The following is a 26,079-nucleotide window of genomic DNA, read 5'->3' as shown; positions in this document are numbered from 1 at the left end:
TTGTCTAAATACAATATTTTTTCTACGATCTATTAAGGCACTGCAGTAATATCATTTGATTCCATTGCAGCCAAACCCTAGGTGTAACTGAACCCCTGTGCAACTAAGTCCTTGTGTAAATACCCTTATGCAACTCAACTCCATTCACCTGAACCTCCATGCGATTCCACCCCCATATGACTGAACCCTCATTTAACTGGACAGCTGTGCAACTCATCCCCTGCTCAACAGAACCCTCGAGATACTACACCCTTGCAAAATCGATCCCCATTGCAACTCAATCCCATTTAACTGAACCCTCAGGCAACTCCATTCCCGTTTAACTAAACCCTCGTACAGCACAATTCTCATTTTACTGAAACTCAATGCAACTAAACTCTCACTCAACTTAACTGGGCATCTTAACATCATTCATCTCAACCTGTATTCAACTCAACCCTCGTGCAACTCACCCTCCCATTTATCTCAAACCCAATTCAACTTAACTCAACCCTCGTTTAATTCAATGCTCATTCAACTCAACCTGGTTTAACCCAAACCTGTCTGACTCAACTCCCATTCATATCAACTGCATTCAGCTCAACCTTGCTCAAACCATCAATATAACTAGAAAATGTAATTCAGCCCGTTTTGTCGGAGCTGACAAAAGTTGACTCAAATGAAATGGTCTTTACTCATTGATTAATTCTTTTCTGTGTCTTTTTTCATCCCACTTTGATGTAAAACTACCCCCCCCCCACTTTGAAAAGACAAGATTTTATTCTTCCCTCCTCTGTATTTGTTAATTAGCGAAAGGAGACATACCCAGGGCCCGAACAGATTTGATGGTCATAGTTGCAGCAATAGATGCACCCTAGTATAGAAAAACAAACAAGTAAACAAACACTATCTAGTAAGAAATGCTTACACTTAATACTAATTCAAGAATGAAGGTTATTATTTAAATTCATCCTAATATTAAAAGTGTATTTTTAAAATAAATTTCTGGGAATTTTTAAAAAGAGTTAGAAGCAATTTCTTTTTCTGTTTTATTTCTCCACTAGAATGTCGGCACTAGAATATGGTAGAGAGATGATTAATGTCATTTGAAAGCTAATACTCTCATTTACACACTTTTCATACTTTCATCCTGTCAGCACCATTATAAAATGATCTTGAGCTTCAATAAGACAGATACTAAAAAGACCAAGCAATGGGACTGCTCTTTGACGGCCCCCTTCATGACTAAGATAAATCTACTGCAGGGAGCGGGTGGCATGCCCTTATTTGGCGGCATCTTCAGGCAGATGCGTAGTCTAGAATACAAATTCCGAATAGTACAGCGGGATTTACTCCGCATTAAGCAGCAGATAGATATGTCATTACATAAACTGCGAAGGAATAATTTTTGTTGGTTTTCAGTTTCAACTCCACTCTTCACTTCCATCAGAAAGAAAAACTTCTCTATTATTAGTACACTTCTTCTCTATTAATAGTACACTCGTATGTAAGGAAAGCCAATGTCAATGAACCATCTGAGACCCCATGGCAAATGTTCAAGGGGGAATTTCAGCGGAACCTTCGAGTGAAAACTTTGACTGTGTGTCGGAAACAACTTTCACTGCTTCTTTAGCAACCTTTTTGAATAGGATCAAGAAAAAGAGAAAAAAAAAACCCAATAATACTAATATGTGTGCTAATATACAGGATGTCTGCCGTAGAAGCGGACAGGTCAAAATATGAAAAGGCTATCGTGGGATAAAAACAGATATTGTTATCAATGTTTACTATAAAAAAGGCAAATTTTGGCCAACTTTTTCTTTATCGAATGTTTTTTTTATTGTAAGTATTGAAGTTTTACAAGATAAGCAACTTTTACAGGAATGCTATCTTTTAAAATAATATGTTATCAAATGAAAAATTCACTTTCAAAAGAAAGTAAAGAGCAACATGGAAGCTTAAAACAACAAAATTATTCAAGACGCATGAGGGATTGCCGCCTCCTGAGCCCCACACTCTTTACAGAAGGTTTTACAATGCTAGGCTGAAAGCATTTATGAGTGCAGAAAATGTAGTTAACGGGTAATTGCAAGTATTTATTTACGGATTGTCTTTTAAAACATTTGAACTGAGCATTTAATCCAAAATAAACCCTCGTCCCTCTAAAAAGAGGGAAATTTTTGCGCCGTTAGCAGTCACATTAAATTCGTGTTCTACATTTATCTACTTTATATATATATATATATATATATATATATATATATATATATATATATATATATATATATATATATATATATATATATATATTGCTTCGTGCCCCCCAAGCCCCCCCCGCGCGCGTTTACGCGCCATATTAGTCACGCGCCATTGTAGTTTTGTCCCTGTGTCCCACCTATGAATTTATATATATATATATATATATATATATATATATATATATATATATATATATATATATATATATATATATATATATATATGTTTTTAATTACGTAAAACTTGCGAATATACAACATTCTTCGCTGTCCTATTGTCTGTGCACTAATGATTGCCCTTGAGCTTTTTTGATGATGATTGCTAATCGAACAATCCCTGAGTCCACGTCGTCATTTATATATCCCCCTATGCCCCCCGACGTCCCCGTTGTAGTTGTGTCCCTGTTTCCTGGTCGTCATTTATAGTCCCTGTGTCCCGGTCGTCATTTGTGTCCCGGTCTGTAATTTCTCTTCGAACAATCCCTGTGTCCCGGTCGTCATTTATATTCCCAGTATCCCGGTCGTCATTTGTGTCCCAGTGTCCCAGTCTGTAATTTCTCTTTGAGCGTCCCGGTCGTCATTTATATTCCCTGTGTCCCGGTGTCCCGGTCGTCATTTGTGTCCCGGTCTGTAATTTATATTTGAGTGTCCCGGTCGTCATTTATATGTCCCGGTCGTTATTTGTGTCCCAGTGTCCCAGTCTGTAATTTTGTCTTTGAGTGTGCCGGTCGTTATTTATATTCCCTGTGTCTCAGTTTTTAGTTTTTCTTTTTCTCCTTTATTTTTCAGTTTTTTTCCTTTTTTTAGTTTTTTTTTCTTTTTCTGTTTTTAGTTTTTTTTTAGTTTTTTAGTTTTTTATTAGTTTTTAATTTTTTCTTTTTAGTTTTATTTGTAGTTTTTACCTTTTTTTTAGTTTTTTTTAGTTTTTTTTTTTCCTTTTTTAGTTTTTATTTTTTTACCTTTTTTCTTTAGTTTTTTAGCTTTTTTAGTTTTTTTTTAGTATTTTCTTTTTAGTAGTTTTTACCTTTTTTGTTTTTTTTCTTTTGTATTAATGCTAAAGCCAAGGTTCGAACCTGGAACCTCTTGAACCTAGAACCTGGAACATAACGCTTTACCAACTCAGCTACTTCGGCTTGAATACATTCGTTTTTGAATTGGTATATGATGAAATAATTTAGACGTTATATGCGGACAGACAGACAGACACACAAACAAACAACTTATTTTTATATATATTGATGATTTTAACTACGTAAAACTTGCGAATATACATACCTCATTATTCTAATGGTTGCCCTTGAGCTTTGTTGATGGTGATTGCTTATCGAACATTCCCTGTGTCCCCGTCGTTTATATATCCCCCTGTGCCCCCCGGCGTCCCCGTTGTAGTTGTATCCCTGTGTCCCGGTCGTCATTTATATTTCCTGTGTCCCGGTCGTCATTTGTGTCCCGGTGTCCCAGTCTGTAATTTCTCTTTGATTGTCCCGGTCGTCATTTATATTCCCTGTGTCCCGGTGTCCCGGTCGTCATTTGTCTCCTGGTCTGTAATTTCTCTTCGAACATTCCCTGTGTCCCGGTCGTCATTTATATATCCCCCTGTGCCCCCGGCGTCCCCGTTGTAGTTTTGTCCCGGTCGTCATTTATATTCCCTGCGTCTCGTTCGTGGTGTCCCAGTCTATAATTTCTCTTCGAGTGTCCCGGTCGTCATTTATATTCCCTGTGTCTCGGTGTCCCGGTCTGTAATTTCATCAGTTGACAAACATAACGTCAGTCGACAAACAACTTCATGACGACATACAGCTCAATCCTTATAATGATGTCAGTCGACAAACATGACGTCAGTCGACACACAAACATGACGACAGTCGACAGACACACAAACAAACAACTTATCTATATATATAAAAATAAGTTGTCTCTGTGTGTGTGTGTGTGTCGAGTGACGTTATGTTTGTGTGTCGACTGACGTCATGTTTGTCGACTGACGTCATTTTAAGGATTGAGCTTTATGCGTCATGAAGTTGTTTGTCGACTGACGTCATGTTTGTCAACTGATGAAATTACATACCGAGACACCGGGACACAAATGACGACCGGGACACAGGGGATATAAATGACGACCGGGAACCTCAAAGAGAAATTACAGAGTGGGGCACCCGGACAGAAATCACGACCGGGACACAGGGAATATAAATGACGACCAGGACACAGGGACACAACTACAACGGGGACGCCAGGGGCACAGGCGGGATATATAAATGACGACCGGGACATAGGGATTGCTCGAATAGAAATTACAGACCGGGACACCGGGACACAAATGACGACCGGGACACAGGGTATATAAATGACGACCGGGACACTCAAAGAGAAATTACAAACTGGGACACCGGGACACAAATGGCGATCGGGACACAGGGAATATAAATGACGACCGGGACACAGGGACACAACTACAATGGCGCGTAACTAATGTGGCGCGTAACGACTTACGCTCGCGGGGGGCTTGGGGGGGGGGGCGAAGCGCCACCCCAACAGCTAGTATATATATATATATATATATATATATATATATATATATATATATATATATATATATATATATATATATATATATATATATATATATATATATATATATACTAGCTGTTGGGGTGGCGCTTCGCCCCCCCCCCAAGCCCCCCCCCCCGCGCGCGTAAGTCGGTACGCGCCATATTAGTTACGCGCCATTGTAGTTGTGTCATTGTGTCCCATCTGTGAATAGAGATAGATATAAATATATGTTTTTAACTACGTAAAACATGTGAATATACAACATTCTTCGCTGTCCCATTGTCTGTGCATATAAATAGATTGTCAGGTTTACTGACTCTTGAACATGCAACATATAATTGTCCATGGGAAAAACAATCCGTATTCAGATCTATACCTCATTATTCTAATGATGTGTCCCTGTGTCCTGGTCGTCATTTATATTCCCTGTGTCCCGGTCGTCATTTGTGTCCCGGTGTCCCAGTTTGTAATTTCTCTTTGAGTGTCCCGGTCGTCATTTATATTCCCGGTGTCCCGGTCGTCATTTGTGTCCCTGTGTCCCGGTCTGTAATTTCTATTCGAACAATCCCTGTGTCCCGGTCGTCATTTATATATCCTGCCTGTGCCCCCGGCGTCCCCGTTGTAGTTGTGTCCCTGTGTCCCGGTCGTCATTTATATTCCCTGTGTCCCGGTCGTGATTTGTGTCTGGGTGTCCCAGTGTGTAATTTCTCTTTGAGGTTCCCGGTCGTCACTTATATTCCCTCTGTCTCGGTCGTCATTTGTGTCCCGGTCTGTAATTTCTCTTTGAGTGTTTTTTCTTTTTAGTTTTTTTTTAGTTTTTTACCTTTTTTCTTTTTTCAGTTTTCTTTTTCTTCTTTATTTTTCAGCGTCACTATGAAGTACATATCGACGAACCTTTGTTTTTTTTAACTTAAATCTGGTAGGCATTGATGACCTTATCCAAGTCAAAATCCCAAACCCAATAGGTTCTTCAGTCATTTTACAATTAAACATTTTTCCGTGAACAAATGTCTTAAATACCGTTAATGACGTCACCGTCAAAGCAAAAATGACGACAACTAATTTCATGACGTCAGCCGACACAGAAACATGACGTCACCTGATCCACAGATCCACAGACAGACAACTTATTTTTATATATATATATATATATATATATATATATATATATATATATATATATATATATATATATATATATATATATATATATATATATATATATATATATATATATATATATATATATATATATAAATATATATATAGATTAAAACTGAAACAAGAATAAACTTACTTTGGATAATCCTAGGTGAAGTTAGATAGCGTTAGTTTTTTGTATTTTTCTGTTAGATTAACTTCAGTTTCGACTCTTATTGTCTCCTATACCCTTATTTTATTTGCGTTAACATATGTTCGTTTTAAGTTTGGCTTCACTCTTCATTTTAACTTCTATTGGCTTTAAGCTTCATATACTTACTATATTAATTTCTTCTTTTCTTTTTTTTTACAGAGAATTTTTTGTTTATATAATGTCTAGAACCACATAACTTTACATCGTCATTACCCGTTAAGACCTCAGTTTTCAAATTCGTTCTTCTAGAAATTTTTATTTCGTGATTGTTCTAGAATGAGACTTTTAATGAAAGTATTTAAGTAATGATACGCCTTAAGTATAAGTTAGGTTCCTTCAGATTTTTATAAAATATAAATCTATATATTTGCCTATAAAATTCATCATTAAAAAATAAGTACTGCTTATATTTATAACTTTTTTTATGTAATGTATAAAATGGTTTTAAAATTAGAAGAGTCTAATACTCATCTTACAGGTACAAGAGGGCGTAAAATTTAGCTTTATTTTACTAACGTGAAAAAAGTCCCTAATTTTAATAAGTAGCCTAGGTTAAAATAAATTAGAGGATCGTGCCCAAACTTCATTTTGCCAAGTTGTTGCCGGACCGTAAATTAAAGAAAAGCAGTTTGATGTGATTGTCAAATAATAATCTGTAAGGGTATGACTAATAATATAAATTTGACAACTGATTTATTTTATCAGTTCCACGTCCATTTTTTTCGATTGCACCACTGGAGGATGTGTTTACGCTTCTAATTGCTACTCGATGTAAGTGGGTTAGGTATTTTTCTGGTATTTTTGTGGGCTAAGTTAAATTAGGTAAATAGATAGTTTTTTTTTTCGAAGTTGAATTCATACAGGAAAAACGTTGGCTCCTAACGCAAAAAAGAAGCCGTGTCCATGTCAATTTACCCCCCACCCTAAAAGTAACCACCCCGAATTATCATTGATTTAAAAATCACCGATAATCTGAAATTGTCAAAGGCTTGGAGATTCATTATATTTGTTTAATCAATCTTATGTCTTCGATTTGGCCGTGTGCATTAGAGCAACTAGTTCCTTTGAAAACTTCGTAAGCAATAGCGCATTCGATGTCATTTCGATGACAGCTGTACTGGTCACTATCACAGAATCCCTTATAACGAAACTGAACGATGGTGAGAATTTTCTTTTGTGCCACTGGAAGATCCGTGAGGATAGGATACAGCATGCCGTTTTTAAATCTCCACCCCCAATTCTCAGGATCAAGGACAGGACTCAGAAGCCTAATCCAATTTCGTACATGAAGATAGGTTTGTAAACAGCGAAATTTCGCTCCTGCTGAAGTAGGAGGTAGATCTTGAAGATAAACGAAAGTTGTAGACGTTGCTACTTTCTCTTGAAAGACTCGGTGTCGGTAACAGTCACGATTGTCAGTAGATTTTCCACCGTACATTATAGAAAATGCGACCTTTCCCGCAACGTTAATCTCTTCTTTCGAAAAAAACTGATAGTACGTTAAGTATATTTAAAAAGTTGAATTTACCAAATGTAGATTAAATTAGAGATATGCAGATAGGCATTTTTGTTTTTCAATGCTTGAATAATTTAGGACCTGAAGTTTTTAGAATTTATTTTAAACATAATTCGTTTTACCATCAGTATTTTACCCGACATGGAAATGATCTGATTAATGAGGTAAGGAATACAACGCTATCGGGGCATGTGACAAGACACATAGGCACGACAATTTGGAATGCATTCCCAGAGTATATAAAGGAGTCAGAGAGTCTCCCACAGCTTAAGCACCGGTTAACAATGCATTTTTTGAATGATAAATGATCAGGATGGTGAAGGGTGCGTATTGAATGAGAGTGGGCTATCCAGAATTTTTCAGATCTGAGTAATTATTTGGAGTGGTGTATGTATATTTGTATGTGTATGTGTATATATATATATATATATATATATATATATATATATATATATATATATATATATATATATATATATATATATATATATGCTAAAATCATCAATAACAAATCATCGAGTAATGTATGTATATTTGTATGTGTATGTGTATGTGTATGTACATGTATATGTATATGTATTTATGTATGTATATGTGTATGTATATGCATATATATTTATTATATATGTATGTGTGTGTGTGTATGTGTGTATATGTTCATATATAAACTTTTTTTTCTTCTTTTTTTTGTGTATTTAATGAGTTAGTATTATTGATGATTAAAGTAACATGACTGTAGTCGCTATTACAGGCCAGAACGGCCTTTTTGTGACTAATTGATATGTATACGATATTGAAAAAGTTTGTGATACCTTGGATGTGAAGGAAGATTTGTTTAGTGAGGAAAAATTAGCGACAGTACTAAAAGGATTAAAAAACAATAAGGCCCCAGGTGCTGATAGTATGATTAATGAGTTTCTTAAATATGGTGGCTCTGAGGTTAGGAATAAGCTACTGAAGATTATGAACATGATTTTTGAAAAAGGGGAAGTACCCAATGATTTTAGGAAAACCTTAATTAAACCACTGTATAAGAAAGGTGACAAGAGTGAGTGTCGTAATTATCGAGGCATTAGTCTGGTCTCTGTAGGTAGCAAATTACTGAGTAATATGATACTTTTTAGACTGAGACATTCTGTAGACAAAGTTTTAAGGGAAGAACAATGCGGTTTTAGAAAAGGTAGAGGATGTGTCGACCATGTTTTCACTCTTAGGTTAATAATTGAGAAGTCCCTTCGTTGTCAAACACCTTTGGTCCTCAGTTTTAACGATTATGAGCAAGCTTTCGATTCTGTTGATAGAAGAGCGTTAACAAAGGTCTTATCGTTATATGGTATACCAGAAAAATACATTAAAGTGATTTCCGCTATATACGAGAATAATACTGCTGCGGTTAAGGTAGGAAATGAGGTTAGCAACTGGTTTTGTATTAAATCAGGAGTTAAGCAGGGTTGTGTTCTATCCCCCTTTATATGGATCATTTTGATGGACTTCATCTTAAGGAGCACAGAAAAGGCAATTGGAGACCATGGAATCAAATGGGGAGGAAGAACGCTCCTGGACTTAGATTTTGCTGATGATTTAAGCATATTAGATGAAAGTGTGAGCAAAATGAATGAATTTTTAGAGGTTTTACGAGTTCAGGGTGCTAAAATAGGCTTGAAAATCAATGTTCAGAAGACTTAGTCACTAAGGCTAGGAATAAGTGAAGATGAACAGGTGACATTATGTAACGAAAAGATTGATCAGGTTAGGAGCTTCAGTTACCTTGGTAGTATTATTAGTAAAGATGGTGGGAGCAGTGAAGATGTTAAAAGTAGAATAGCTAAGGCTCAGGGTGTTTTTTTTTCACAGTTAAAAAAAAGTTTGGAAGAATATGAAGATAAGTCTGCAAACCAAGATTAGAATATTGGAAGCTAAATTGATGACAGTGGTCAAATATGGCTCTGAAACATGGGCACTCCAAAAAGCAGATGAAAATTTACTAGATATATTCCAGAGAAATTGCCTACGGATTGTTCTGGGTACCCGGCTGACTGACCGTATTTCAAACAGTAGGTTGTACGAAAAGTGTGGTTCAATCCCGCTTTCTGGGGCTATAATGAAAGAAAGGTTGAGATGGCTAGGCCACGTTCTACGGATGAAGGATTACAGATTACCGAAGTTTGTCCTTTTCGGCCAACCGTCTGAGGCTACACGGAAAGCAGGTCGTCCTTGTCTGGGTTGGGAGGATGTCATAAATAAAGATTTAAAGGAAATGGGAACTTCCTGGGAGGGTGTAAAGAGGGAGGCTTTAAATATATTAGGTTGGAGGAGGAGCGTACGTAGCTGTGTTGGCCTCAGGCGGCTTGGTGCTGCAGTGAGTTAGTAGTAGTAGTATTAGTAGTTTTAAACAAAAATTTACCTACCTACCTACCTTCTTTCGAAACAATAATTCTAGAAAATGTAGATGCATTTTCCCTAAGTTTCTCGTCGTCTCAGCCGCTTTAGCGCAATCCGTTCGCCAAGTCCATGTAGACGGGAAGTTGTGCTGCAGCCAAGAATTGCGTGAGCAAAAGGAAGCAGTCTGCAGGTTTCAGTCCCAATCTCCTTAATAGCAACTTCGATTTCCCAAGTAGCACCTAAAGTGGTTGGCTTAGACCCACTGTACAGGTAGACCTTGTGGTGATCCGGAATACAATGATAAAGTAACAACATCAATAATTCGGTATCGTCACCGATTATAGGGTGTCCCAAGTCTACGAAAACTTAACTGCCGTAAGCACAACAAGCAAGCCAGCATCAGCTTTAGCTTGGATGGCTCTCAGCCCTTTGCCTTGTAAATAATCAGACAGCATATTGACGAGACGGACTTAATTCTTTTTTCACGAAAGAAATTTCTCTTTTTTTGTGGCCAGTCTCATTTCTGGGCTAAACAGTACTTCCCATCTAGTGACACGGTTTCGCTTAAGATGAGTCGTATCTTTTGTCTAAGCGGCGATGTCGTAACCATCAAAGACAGTATTGGCGTCTGGATGTTTTTCCGAAACGTAGTTCCAGTATTGGTCAAAGATCTCTGAATATGTTTTTTTTTTTTGCCCAGGGGATTCTGTGAAGCAAAGCGTCCAAGACGTAGGTGCAATTGAGACTATGTTTTTCCCAAGTATTATCAATTTCTGAAAGTCGCTTGATAGCTTTTGCTAGCTCTGGTTTATTTGGCTTTCGGAACGTGCCAGAATCGTCAAAAAATGACGCAGGATAGGATCAAAGTTCATATTTAACATATTTAAATGATGATTCTTCGTAAATATTCAGTCGTTTTGATATTGTTAGAAGACGCTGAAACAGCAATGAAGGATCTAAACGGTGGATTTCTACCCCATTTCCTGCTTCACCGTTATAAGGACTGTTTTGTCCTTTCGTTTTAATGAAAGCTCCTTTTCAGATTTCTCTACCATATCGTTAAGAATCTTTTTTCTGACTTCCACTGTTTGTCAGTGTTCACGTTTTCTGCAGCAGTCATGCCAGTATCAAGGTTTCGAAGCGGTAGTGGATCACCCTCGAAAGAAGACGACTGCTCGAAAAAGTCAATAACAATTTGTGTGTCTTTGCAGTCCCTCTGCTGCATTTAAAGGCCAGACTCTGTGTTGGTCGCTTGTGTGATGCGTAACATCTGTCAGTTCTTGCATCAGAAGATTAACATGGACACAGGATGGACGTCCCATTACTCACTGAAGTCTCTATCCTTCCGTCATTCCTCTACTTCTAGTCAATCTGGTTGCCCTTCTCAGACTTATCATCAGTTCTTTTTCTATGATCAAATCTGTTGATAAACCGGCCCAGAATCTGTCCGATCTTGTCACAGCGTATAAAAGTTTTTCGAAAAACTGGAAAAGTTTTGGGTTTGTATGTTCAAGAGTGTATTTTCATTTACCTTGCTACTTAGTCGTGATTTAATTCTAACCCTCACTTGTTGCACAAACTCTCAGGTGAATTGGATTCAGCAGTTTCTTTTGCATTTCACTTACCCCCCACTCCCCCATCACAAAAGGTGAAGTCTCATTGGCAACTATCAATAACCATTGAGAGTTAGGCATGATACCCCCAAGCTGCTCTTGAAATATTGCAGAAATTCTATTTGATAGCCTAAGCAGCTCAGTAAGAGACATAGCTTGCCATTTGACGAAAATTATATGACGATTCGACGACGCTGATAGTTATTTTCTTCATAGATTAAATTAATTTGAAAAGGAGCATTTATTTTTTTTTTTTTTGTCCAATTTTACTCTGTAAATACTTTCTTCTAATAAGAGGATGCTAAAAAAAAGAATAAGGTGATTGGTTAGAAATTGAATAGGTACTACATTGACAGCATGAATGAGAAACATTTTTCACTTAGGTTATGAAGGAGTGATAACTATTAGATGGGTCTAACTTGATAGTAAAAGTTTTGGAAAATAAATTTTCGGTGAGGATGAAAAAGAGCTTGAGATTCTTCAAAAATGGTGCTAGATCGAAATGAAAAGATCATAATTGGAATTAAAATTGTCGAAAACTCTACTCTAGAGACTTAACACCTTGATCAACAAGGCAAATTGGTTTTTTGCATAGTTAGCAGTGACGTGTCTCCTTTCATTTATTTTTGTTCGCCGAGAGCTAGTAGGCAACAGCAAGATTGTAGAAAGATGTTTAATGGTTCGTTTGAATGGTGCTGCTAATATCTACGTGCTTCTTATAAATCTATCTTCATAACACCATCTCAAAGTGTCATGACTCATATGAAGTTATTAAGAAATTACATTCACAAAAGGAATATTTCGCTGAAATAAATCACCCTATTGAAAACTAGCTGATTTTCAGCATGGCAGAGCTAACTTATTGAAAACTAGAAAACACGTTTTCAAAAAGAACTGTCTAATCCAAAAATACCCCGTATTTAATTTCATTTCCATGAAAATAATTTAGTCTGTCTTTTACTTCTCAAAGGTACTGGTGATAATTTAAGCATAAGGCCCTATCGATGTGACAAAGTTCCACGTATCTCCTGGAGAAGTTTGAGGGAGGTCGGAAGTTGAACTTTTTGCAAAGTCTCTTTTGCATAAAAAAAAAACAATATAAAAAAATTGGTTTAAAAAAGTTATTCTTGTTTAAAAAATTCCCTTATTAAGTTTTTTTTGTTAGAAAATCATCCTATTTTGACTATAGTTTACCAATTGTCTCGTAAAAAAAGAAAGAAAAAAAAGTCTGTTCAATAAAACTATTCGCTTGTCGATCGTATAAAAGAAACTTATAAATATATATATATATATATATATATATATATATATATATATATATATATATACTAGCTGTTGGGGTGGCGCTTCGCGCCACCCCAACACCTAGTTGGTGGGGGCGCTTCGCACCCCCAAGCCCGCCGCGCGCGTAAGTCGTTACGCGCCATTGTCATTTATATAGTCGACATTTATAGTCGACAAACATGACGTCAGTCGACACACACGTCCCAGTCGTCATTTGTGTCCCGGTGTCCCAGTCTGTAATTTCTCTTTGAGTGTCCCGGTCGTCATTTATATCCCCTGTGTCCCGGTCTGTATATACATTCGTTTTTGGATTGGTATATGATGAAATAAATTTTTGTTTTTTTCCTTTTTTCCTTTTTAGTTTTTTTTGTTTTTACCTATTTTTTAGCTTTTTAGTTTTTTTCTTTTTTCTTTTTAGTCTTTTTTTGTAGTTTTTACCTTTTTTAGTTTTTTTTTATTTTTATTTTTTTTTTAGTTTTCTTTTTCTCCTTTATTTTCAGTTTCTTTCCTTTTTTATTTTTTTCTCTTTTTCAGTTTTTCGTTTTTTTATTAGTTTTTAGTTGTTTTTTTCTTTTTAGTTTTTTTTGCTGTTTTTACCCTTTTTTTAGTTTTTTTAGTTTTTCTTTTTTAATTTTTAGTTTTTTTACATTTTTTAGTTTTTTTTAGTTTTTGAGCTTTTTAGTTTTTATAGTAGTTTTTACCTGTTTTTTAGTTTTTTTAGTTTTTTTTCTTTTTTAGTTTTTTTTTTCTTCTTTTGTATTAATGCTAAAGCCAAGGCTCGAACCTGGAACCTCTCGGACCTAGAACCTGGAACATAACGCTTTACCAACTCAGCTACTTCGGCTTGAATACATTTACCTTTTTAGTTTTTTTTATTTTTATTTTTATTTTTTTAGCTCATGTCCTAGATACGTGATTGACATAACCGGAACAGATCCGCTCTCTTTTAGGAAGTTGGGGGGGGGAAAGGTTAATTCTAAAAAAATTAGAAAAATTAGGTATTTTTAACTTACGAACGGGTGATCAGATCATAATGAAATTTGATCTCTAGAAGCTTGTGCTTTAGAACTGTCATTTTAAATCCCAACCAGATCTGGTGACATTAGGGGGAGCTGGAGGGGGAAACCGGGAATCTTGGAAAACGCTTATAAATGTCGTAGATACGTGATTGACGTAACCGGACTGGATCCGCTCTCTTTGGGGGAGTTAGGGGGTGGGGTTCAGTGCTTTGGCGAGTTTGGTGCTTCTGGACGTGCTAGGACGATGAGAATTGGTAGGCGTGTCAGGGAGCTGCATAAATTGACTTGATAAAGTCATTTTCCCCGATTCAACCATCTGGGGGCTGAAGGGAGAGGAAAGATTAGAAAAATTGAGGTGTTTTTAACTTATGAGTGGGGGATCGGATCTTAATGAATTTTGATATTTAGAAGGACCTCGTGACTCAGAGCACTTATTTTAAATCCCAACCGGCATTAAGCTTCTGATTTTCCTTTTAAAGCAATCTATTGATTCTTAGAATTTTGCCAGAGCTCATACCATATGAGCTCTTGGCTCTTTCGGCCTCGTCACAAGTGCTATATGAGCTCTTAGCTCTTGTTTTTTATGCAAGTCATAATAATAATCAACTGTCACCAATGATAATTTTTAAACGATTATTATTTTGTTTTTCATTATATTTTCATCAAATGATTTTTATTAGAATTGTGACAGATTAGAATATAATATTGAATTCCCATAGGAACTAAAGCATAAAAGAGGATTTCTGTTAGGGGAAGGTACTCTGGAATCAGGACACTCTACCCCATAGAAACAAGGCAAAAAAAAATACTAGCACCATGAATACGCCTGATGGCAAGTTTGGGAGATATAATTTGTCAAAAACCTACTATGAGGGTTTCTACTCTAAGCCTTCCAACTTAAGTCCAAGGGTCCAACATAGGGCCTTTTCAATCAAGGACAACAAAGAATTTTCCTTGATTACGGTTTCAACAAGATTCCCGGTAAGTTTAGCGTAGCGATTTATCCGGTCAAACAAGGAATTTGGTTCTGAGACGGGGAACTTAATGGCCTTAAACGACCTTAAAAGTTACCAGAATAAGACATGGTTGCCCACACTGGCACTTTTTCAACAGAAGTCAGCCTCACACTCAAGACTCTGAATAAGGCATGGATCACTATAATCGTAAAATTTTCCATAGGTGTCTGCCTCACACTCACTATTCAAATGAACCCTACTTAGCTTTTCAGCTTAGACCCAAGGATCCAGCTTAAGGCTTTTTAATCATGTACACCGAATATGTTCCTATAACGATTTGAACAAGATTCCCGGTTTTTTCTGCTAACCATCTTCCCCGTAAAACAAAAAATATGGTGCTGAAGTGGGGGTTTTGATAGACTTAAATGATCTTAAAAGTTACCTAAATAAGACATGGATGTATGTACCGCAAAATTTTCCCTACAATTCTACCTCGCACTCAAAGTCTGCCTTACACCCAAGATTCAAACGAGCCCTACTTAACTTTTTCTTCTTAGGCCTGGTCGTCCTACTAAGGGTCTTTCAATCATGCACATCGAAAATATCCACATGATGACTTTAGAAAATTCCCCGATGATTTACCCCGCAAGACGAGGAATTTCATTCAAAGGTAGGTGGCGTAATACTTTAAATAAAGTTGAAAATTACATAGTACTTATAGTTAATCGATATAAAACTGATAAAACGAACTTGACACAATTAGTATCAAGGACAGTGAAAACAAAATCCAATTTTTGGAATATGATTAGTTAAACTCTTATTGGCAAAAACCTGATTGGTTAATTTCTGACGGGACAAAATCTGATTGGACAAATCTGATTGGTTAAATCGAAACTTACATAACTATTAAATAAAAAAAAACAAGTTTTTTGAAGTGAAAGTAAGGAGCGACATTAAAACTTAAACGAACAGAAATTACTCCGTATATGAAAGGGGCTTTTCCTCCTCGACGCCCCGCTCTTTACGCTAAAGTTTTTTATTGTTTTAAAAAGTAGAGTTGCGAGAAAGTATCAAACTTTAGCGCAAGGAGCGGGGTGTCGAGGAGGAAAGGCCCCTTTCATATACGGAGTAATTTCTGTTCGTTTTAAGTTTTAATGTCGCTCCTTACTTTCATTTCAAAAAACTTGTTTTTTTATTTAATTTCTGAAAGTTTTTGAATTGATGCATGTCTGATTTTGGCTCTCCGTACATAAATTATTAAAATGAAATTTGCAAATTAATTCTTTTATTGGCTAAATGGCTTTCTCTTAGTTTTGATCAGACGATTTTGAGAAATAATGGGTGGGGAAGGAGGCCTAGCTGCCCTCCAATTTTTCGTTTACTTAAAAAGGCAATTATAACTTTTGATTTTTAACGAACGTTTTAATTAGTAAAAAATATACGTAACTTAAGAATTAACTTACGTAACAAACTTTTATATTCTTGTATTTTTGATTATATATATGAGGGGGCTGGACCCCTCGTTAATACCTCGCTCTTCACACTAAATCTTGTTTTGTCCCAATTCTTTAAGAATGACCCCTGAATCAGAAAGGCCGTAGAATAAATAGTTGAAATTGCAAAAATAATTTAGCATAAAGAACGAAATATTTATCTCCTCCTAAATACCTCGCTCTTTATGCTAAAGTATTTTTAGAACCCCTCATATGCGTTATAATCTCTGTTCGTTTTAAGTTTTAATGCTTCTCTTTACTTTCAATTGAGAAACTTTTTCATGTTTATATTTTCATTGTTTTTTTTTAAATAGTAATGCCTGAAAATCCTGCGCCCTTTTCATTGAATTTCTCTTCCTCCATGAAATATTCCTCCAAGGAAAGATCCTCCCATATAGCCCCCTCCCCTGAACACCACACCCAAACCAAAAAAATCCCTTTGAAAACGTCGGTACACTTCCCAGTAACCATTACTGTATGTAAACATTGGTCAAAGTTTGTAACTTGCAGCCCCTCCCCCAGGGACTGTGGGGGGGGGGGTAAGTCATCACCAAAGACATAGTTATTATGGTTTTCAACAATGCGGAACAAAATGGCTATCTCAAATTTTTGATCCGTTGAATTTTGGGAAAAAATGAGCGTGAGAGGGGGCCTAGGTGCCCTCTAATTTTTTTGGTCACTTAAAAAGGGCACTAGAACTTTTCATTTCCATTAGAATGAGCCTTCTTGCAACACTCTAGGACCACTTAGTCGATACGAAGACCCCTGGGGAAAAAAACCAACAAACAAACAAACAAACAAATAAACACGCACCCGTGATTTGTCTTCTGGCAAAAAATACGAAATTCCACATTTTTGTAGATTGGACCTTGAAATTTTTCTTTAGGGTTCTCTGATACGCTGAATGCGATGGTGTGATTTTCGTTAAGATCCTATGACCTTTAGGGGGTGTTTCCCCTATTTTCCAAAATAAGGCAAATTTTCTCAGGCTCGTAACTTTTGATGACAAAGACTAAATCTGATGGAACTTATATATTTAAAATCAGCATAAAAATCCAATTCTTTTGATATATCTTTTAGCATCGAAATTCCCATTTTTTAGAGTTTCGTTTACTATTGAGCCGGGTCGCTCCTTACTACAGTTGGTTACCACGAACTGTTTGATATGAATTTTAAATTAAGAAAACCAGAAATTCAACTTTTGAAAGAAAAGCACCTTTATCTGGAAATATTAAGTTTTTGGTAGTAATACTTGCCAAATAAAAAAGAAAGAAAAAAAATGTGTGTGAAAAATAATCGAAGAATGCCAAATATTTTAAGAAAATATAGCTTCTTTTAGAAATGGTAGTTGTCTTAAGGAATCAACAGCTTATTAGTGTTTATATAATTTTTAGGAACCACAAGCGGTGTCAAATTTAGATAATTATATCTTATAATTTGTTTTCAAGGTTCAAAGAGGCAACACAGACGATAATGTAGTACTGTCCTAAAAACTTCGTTTTCTCAAAACAATCGAAAGAAAAAACTAAGAAAATAGACTTTTGCCGGTCTGAATAGGCTAAATATGGATCCGGAGAACAGAAAATGCAATATTTTGATGATGTTGGTAGGCCTACTTCAAAATGAGGCGAATATACAATTACTAGCAATTAAAGAGTTTAAGAATTGGATCAAAGTGGAGAAATATAACTTCAGAAATTGAAACTGGTATATTGTTATGTTGTTATAAAACAACACTGGTATGTTGGTATGTTGTTATGTTGGCATGTTGTTATGTATAATAACTATGTATATAATAACTGTTATGTATAATAACTATGCACAACAACTGTAAATGTATAATAACTGTTATGTATAATAACTTATGTATAAATAACTATATATTTTATAATAGCTGGTATGTTGTTATGTTGTTATGTGGTAAAAGTTGGTATGACCAATGTAACACAAGAATTTATCCGTTTCAACTTTCCCAAACACACAAAAAAATGCATTTAAGATTCATCTATATAGATTATATTTCTTATTGTTATATTTCTTAGAGAGAGAAATACACTTTAGTATTACTAAAAAAAAATGATTTATTTATATACTGTAAAAAGTGGCCTTAATCAGTTTACTTCTACTGTACCAAAACTTCTATATTATTTTGTGTTTTCAGTAAAGTGCTAGTTTTCTATAATCCTACAAACATAGGGAAATATGATTATTTGGTTATTTGTACTAGCTTTATTGTATATATTAGAGAGATCGTGAAGCAATAATTTTTGCTTCGTGAAGCATACATCGATATTGCAATGACGTTATCACGCTTGTCACCCTTACATGGGAAAATTAAGTAGTTTCATTCATGGTAAAGCATACATGAAATTGCTTAAGGAGCAAAAACTGGTAATTGAAAACATATTTGTGTATATTTTGATAAGGGTATATATTTTAATAATATTTTAATAATATATTTGATAATGATTACATCAATTCAAAAACCAAAAAAAGAAAACAAAAAGTTTGAAGCTTGTTAAAAATCGTTGTTAGAAATTGGACTTGATTCAATAATTGAATATCTTTCGAAGTGTGAAAAGACATCCGATTGCATAAAGGGCAAAAAGCTGGTAATTATAAAAATATTTGTATATATTTAAAGTTTAACAAAGAATTACAACAATTCAAAGACCAAACAAAAAAGAAAAACGAAAGTTTCAAGCTTAGTAGAAATCCTGTTATAAATCAGACTCAACACAATAATCAAATACCTTTGATAAACTCTGTATTAAAAGACATTAAATCGCGTAAAAAGCAAAAAACTGGTAATCGTAAAAATGTTTGTATATATTTTAACAAGGGATTATAACAATTCAAAAACCTTAAAAAGAATAAAAAAAGTTTGAAGGTTAGTAGACAATCGGTGTTAGAAATTGGATTTGCTTCAATAATCAAATTTCTTTGAAAAGTTTCAGCATGAAAAGACAAATCAGTGTGAAAAACTAATCTAAAGTTAGGCCCAAAAAACGAAAATTTACAAGTACTATAAATAATACTTCTTTTGAAGAAAAGATGTTTTGGTCCCACCACCTGAAAAATTAACAAATCTACAATTTGGAGCATCATACAAAACTAGTCCAATAAGGGGAGCTACTGCGAAGGGCATTGACATGAAATTCACAATGGTTGAAAATCAAAAACCTGGGCCATCAAATGAGACAACCCCTCCCCCAAAAAATTACGAGTGTAGAGTGTTATAAACGATAAACTGTTGGAAGAAAAAGAAGTTCTTGTCCCACCACCTGAACAATCAACAAATCTACAATGTGCACAGTCATGTATTGCGGAAAGCTCATCAGTTCAAGATTTTAATTCGCAGCAGTTTTTATTTTTATTTTCGTTGTTGTAATAAGTTCAAATGAAAATATTTGTAACATAGTTCGTTTTAAGTAAAGTGTCAATTACGTAGTGGTTTTTAGAATTCCACAGTTAAGGAAGCGTGTAGTAGCCAAATTCTTGTCGTAGTAAAAACTATTTGTGTCTTGTACAGTCGTGGAAAGAACTAATACAATCAAACTGAATATTTAACATATGATGATATTACTCGCTGAAATCCAATCAGTTCAAGGCTTTATTTCAATGTAATTTTCATTTTGATAATTGTTAATTATCCAAAACGGACTAAAGTTCTTGATGTGAATGTAAGATGTGAGAAAACCGATTTCTTAGCCACAAAGACAAGTGATAGGTGACAGAATGCATTGGACTTGTATAATTTATGATATATATTTGCAAACTAGAGGGGTGAGAGTAATGTATATAGGACATGCAAAATGTTTATCCCAACTACCATTTATGTTTATTCTCAATGTTATAATAAGTGCAAAACAAATATTTGTTATGTAATTCGTTTTCAGTAAAGCCCCAACGGCATAGTAGGCCTTAGACTTTCACAGTCCGGAAGGGGGATAGCAAAACTATTGTTTTAAGTGATTTTTGTTTGTTTTAAGCTTGATTTGCATGTTCAATTTAAGTTATACTCGCTTTAAGATTTATCTATTCATTTATATTAGTACCTGTCGTATATTTGTTTGCTATGATTGTTCATCTAATCTCTGTTTGTTTTGGCTTCATTTATTCTTTAATAGTAATTTCTGGTTGCTTTGAATGTTAAGTTTTCATTTCTGCTGATCTCAAATTTATTATGGCCTTTACGTTTCCTTGAAAAACTACTTTTTCGTTTTTTTTGCAGGAGTTCCCGTGAAAATGCTTAGCTTCTTTTGTATTCAGCTGCACACAAAGAATAAAAGCTACTTCGTTATTAAGAGACATACTGGGTTGAAAGGTATGACACTATGGTTGCTGGGCTTCCTTTAGTACAACGGCAGACGTTTTGAAACCACAGACACGGAGAGAAGCGAACGGTACGATTTATTGAACAGCAAAGAGATTAAAAAGTATGAAAAAAGACTCTGGATCTTATATATTTTAAAGTGTTGTTGCTTGCGTCGTTCTATTCTCGAATTTACGTATGTTATTATGCAGCATGTGGCCTCAGTCGTAAAGGGCTATGACCGACTCGTCTGTATATTTTGACTTGGACGACACGTCACTCGTGGTTTTGAATAGATTATACTAGACATTGGAGTCAGCTGGCGGCGTGCCACCGTTTCCCTTGAAAATCAGCATTTTGCCGCCGAAAAGAACACCGGTGGGGCGTCGGTTCCCCATTTCGATAGGAAGCTTACCGCAAAAACACTTCTTTTTCACTCAGTCAGTAATCAGAATCGTTTTTAATATGCCTGTCAAGTGGCAACACTGTCCAACCCTACTTTGAACTGGTTAACCTAAAAATGGATAATCTACCAAATGATGTGCTATTTTTGTTAATGAGCTGGTTGGACACAAACGACTTTATTTCTCTTAGTTATGTCTGCAAGCGGTTTCAAAGCCTTAGCTACAGCCCTTTGCTAAACAGGTTGCGTAGACTAATTTCTCTAGCAATTTTCAATGTGTGAAATTTACATGGATGTCTGGCTTGATTTCAATGCCCTAGCAAGTGCCTAGTCAGACATGCTTGTTTAGGTATGGGTGTTTTTCTGGTCTTTCATATGTATTCTGATTTATTAAAGCAGAAATAGGTGATATCTTGCTGATGAGACTACCAAGTCCCTACAGTAGACTTGGATCAGCTAGTTGTAATAGCCTAGGCCTAGGGTAAGATACCCAGAAAGACCTAGCTATGTAAAATCATTAGGTAAGGGGTATTGTTGTAATTGGTAAAATTGGGTGCTGTAAAATTCAGTATTTGGTAAAATTCCAGTTAATTGACTTCTTACTATCTCAGAAAGGGTTTAGGTTAGGAAAATGAGACTTTCAGGGAAGAATCTACAGACTAAAGCATTCCCAGGAAGGTATTTTGAAGAACTACCTCTACTCCTCCCTCTAGAGGGCCCTGACCATTGATGACCTTTAAAAATATGTGTGTTATAAAAGTGAAATCTTGCAAAATAGATCTCATGCTTAATGGAAATACAACAAAATTGTTTTCAGCTTCATAACTTTGAGAGAGAAAGATGGGTTTATTAATATAAATAACAAAACAAAACAAGCAAATGGCCTGAAGCAAAGTTTGTTTGGGCTTACAACCCCAATACACATACAAATAAAAACAATACAAAAAAGAAGAAAAAAATAAAAAAGAAAAGAAAAGGAAAAGAAAAGAAAAGAAGAAAAAAAAAATCAATTACCCTGCATTTCAATCGAAATGGAATTACACTTCAAAAGAGACAAAACAAAAAGCAAACTAAAACCACTTTACCAGTATTGCCAAAATCAAAACCAACATCTTGGCTCCTCTTGAGGTCCACTCAACTATCAAAACCATAAATATTAAGGCAAAATAGCTTTAATTCCCGCCAAAATTTAAGAAAACTATCCATGTTTCTCAAAGTTGTTGGTAAGCAATTCCATGCATAGGGTCCTAGATGCCAAGTAGAAAATTGAGATCTACAGGTAATAGCAAGCAGACAATGAATTATATTGGAATGTCTTGTAGAATGTGTATGAATATCACTTCCTAATTCAAGCATACTTTTAAAACATATTGGTAAACAATTTTGAAAATATTTATATATAAACAGGCTTCAATAAAAAGTAATAAGTCCTGCTAAAGGCAAGATTTTGCATTCTTTATACCTCTTTTGTACCGAGTCTTTAAAACCTACACCACATAACACTCAAAGCACTTTATTCTGCTAAACTTGAACACAATGGAGATGAGAAGGAAATGTACTACCCCAAACATTACAACAATATAGCAGATAAGGATGAATTAAGGAATAATACAGTGTTCTTAAAATATCTCTTGGGAAAATATACTGCAACTTTCTTAAAATGCCAACATTCCTAGTGAGTTTATGACTAATATAATCTATATGTTCTCTAAAGCTGAGATATTCATCAATTAAAACCCCTAGATATTTTGTACAGTTTATTCTTAAAATACTCATATCAGCAATATTAAGTCTGTCTATCCAAGGGTAATAATTTGAGCTCCTACCATACAATAAAAAGCAGGATTTACTATAATTCAAATTTAACTTATTAAGCTTCATCCAATTTTGTACAAACTCCAGACAAGAACTAATACAACTCAACAGCTGAATTCCTGTTTGTGCAGCCACAGTTATATGAGTGTCATCCGCAAAGCTGGGAACAATTACTTTTTCCCCATCACATCCAATGTCAAGATCATACAAAATCATATTAAAAGCTCTGCATAAATCATTTATAAAAATTAGAAATAACAGGAGACCAAGAACAGATCCTTGAGGTACTCCAAATTTAACACTACTGACTGAAGAAACATTATCTCCTAGTTGTACATATTGAGTTCTTTCTTTTAAAAACGAGGACAGTAATTCAAGAAATGGTCCTCTAAAGCCGTAATTTTCTAATTTGGCAATGAGTATAAAATGGTCAATGCAGTCAAAAGCTTTTACAATATCAAGAAAAACAGAAGCAACTTTCATACCATTATCCAACACATCATTCACAAAAGTTGTCAAGAATAAAACAGCCTGCTCAGTAGATAAACCCTTCCAAAAACCAAATTGATTTGGATTAAAAAATGATTTACTCTCCAAAAATTCAACCATTCTTTTAACTATCAATTTCTCAAACAATCTAGATACTACTGGTAATAAAGAAATGGGCCTATAATTTCCTAGTACATTTTTATCTCCACCTTTATAGACAGGATTAACTTTTGCAATTTTAAAACAACTTGGAAACACTCCAGTCCTTCAACATTCATTAAATAAATACAATAAATGACCAGAAATAACAGGGTAAATATACTTTAAAGTTTTAACTGTTACAAAATCAGAGCCTGAAGCTCCAATTTTTAATTTTTTCAATGTTTCAGACACAATGTTTCAATGTTAAAGACACAGGTTACCATTTTATAAGGTTACTGAAATAACAAGAATTTTATTTTCAGAACTAAAGGCAGAGAAAAAGCAACTAGTAACTGGAAATTAAGGTAAAATGTTGTTTTGTCAAAATTTCAATAGGTATAGACCTGTCATGTAGGTAAATTTTGGGGCCCTCTAGAGGTAGATGGAGTAGAGTTGGGTACTTTGAAATACCTTCCCAGGACATACTTTAGCCTGTAGACCCATCCCTGAAAGTTTCATTTTCCTAACCTAGACCCTTTCTGAGATAGCAAGAAGTCAATTAACTAGAATTTTACCCAGTATTTTACTGTAGTTTTATGGACCCCTGTAAAATTGGTCTTTTACCTATTTAATGTACTTTGCTGGTATTTTACATATTTACTAACAGATTTTACAATGCCATGTAATTTTCAGGGCACAAAAGCATGAAGAGGCTAACAAAAAAGGATTGAATATGATTTTGTTTTGTTTACAGCTGTGTCCTGCAGTTTAAAAAGGCAGTAAACATTTAGTTTCATTGCAAGCTGTCTGAACTGGAAACTATAATGCAAAGCAGCATAGTTTCCAGTTTAGAGCACTTAGAAATGCTAATTCTAGAAGTGCATCCATTTTTTAGCTTTTTAAAATCCATTTTTTAGCTTTCTAAAATTCCCCTTCAACAAAATAAAAATGTATAAAGTGGGCAGGGTTTTTAAGCCAATGGAAATGTTAGGGTTGTACAATATGAATGAAATTATGTTGCAAATACTATTTCCTGTCATCACTTGTAATTTCTGTATAGTAGGAAGTCAAAAGATCATTAAAAAGTTTACACATCAATTAATGTTAATTATCCACTTTCACTTTCGATTTGAAACTAGCCAGTGAACCAGTGAATCAGAGTGATTAGTTAAATAATATGCTTATGCTCTGTTGATTTGAAGAAATGCCTTTTGATGCAATGGAGATTATACAGTTTTTCAGTTCAAGATAAAATTTGTTTTAAAAGATTCTTTGGCTATGAGAATGCATTGGCAAAACAAATTTGGTTGAATAGTGATTCTTCCATGTGAATATTACCTATAGAGCAAAGCAAATTAGTCCATGAGCCCTGTGGGCAGCAAGGTGAGGTCTTTATTCTATATTTGTTGAATAATCACTTAGCTTGAAGCTTGAAAGAGCAAACAAAAACAGGTCATAAATATGAACTAACAATTCAACCAATCAGAATACAGACCTTGCCATGCTGCCCACAGGGCTCTTGGACTAATTTACTTTGCTCTGAATCACTATTCAACCAAATTCACTTCACCAAGGCATTCCCATAGCTAAAAAATCTTTTCAAACAAATTTAATCTTGAACTAAAAACTGTACAATCTCGATTGCATCAAAAGGCATTTCTTCAAATCAACAGAGCATAAACATAATATTTAACTAATTGCTCTGATTCAGCAATTCAATGGCTAGTTTCGACTTGAAAGTGAAATTGGATTATTAGCACTAATGGATATGAAAGTTTTTTAATTATCTTTTGACTTCCTACTATACAGAAATTACTAATGATGACTGGAAATAGCATTTAAAATATAATTTCATTCATATTGTACAACCTCAATATTTTCCTTCCACTTTGTGCATTTTTAGTTTGCCCCATGGAGGAGGAGAGTCAAATAGAAATGGATATGAACACCAAAAAACAAGAAGAACAATAGGGAATTTCTCAAGACAGTGGGAAACAAATTAGAATGAATATTTCAGCCTATTTCCAAGGGCTGTCCTCAGCAATACAAATAAGAAAAAACAACTTACTAGAGGATAAAATCAATAAAACTAAAATGAACTCATTGAAATGAAAGAAAATGATTTAAAAACACATTTTTAATATTTCGTAAGGTCATTTTTAATTAAAAATAAAAATCACATCTTACAGACCTTAATCAAGTCTTTGCAATCCATTTTTTTGACACTTGGTATTAACCAAGTGACATATAGCAATCACAAATTCTGTTGGCTGGTCTGTCTGTCCTGGTTTTGCTAGTTTAGGCACTTCCAGATAAGCTAGGACAATGAAATTTTGGCAGGCGCATCAGGGACCAGACCAGATTAAATTAGAAATAGTTGTTTCCCTGATTTGACCATCTGGTGGAGAGTGGGGGTTGTTAACTTGGAAAAATTAGAAAAAATGAGGTATTTTAACTTACGAATGGGTTATCAGATCTTAATAAAATTTGATGTTTAGAAGGATATGGT

At 34.9% G+C, this 26,079-nt stretch overlaps 1 protein-coding gene across 3 annotated transcripts in view; it reads left to right on the top strand.

Moving 5' to 3' along the window:
* The first annotated feature begins 21,166 nt into the window (after positions 1 to 21,166).
* The window catches only part of LOC136025027 (uncharacterized), a 46,339-nt gene continuing 41,426 nt past the window's right edge, over positions 21,167 to 26,079 (top strand). For 2 of the 3 annotated variants that reach the window (XM_065700668.1, XM_065700667.1), the window contains exon 1: positions 21,167 to 21,367. In XM_065700668.1, the coding sequence (XP_065556740.1) occupies positions 21,243 to 21,367 (125 nt within the window). In that variant the 5' untranslated portion in view covers positions 21,167 to 21,242. The remainder of the gene's footprint in view (positions 21,368 to 26,079) is intronic. The other variant, XM_065700669.1, reaches the window with a different exon arrangement.

The sequence above is a fragment of the Artemia franciscana genome, chromosome 3 (assembly GCF_032884065.1).
Source record: "Artemia franciscana chromosome 3, ASM3288406v1, whole genome shotgun sequence".
NCBI lineage: Eukaryota > Metazoa > Arthropoda > Branchiopoda > Anostraca > Artemiidae > Artemia > Artemia franciscana.
This window is presented reverse-complemented; position numbering and strand designations above follow the sequence as displayed.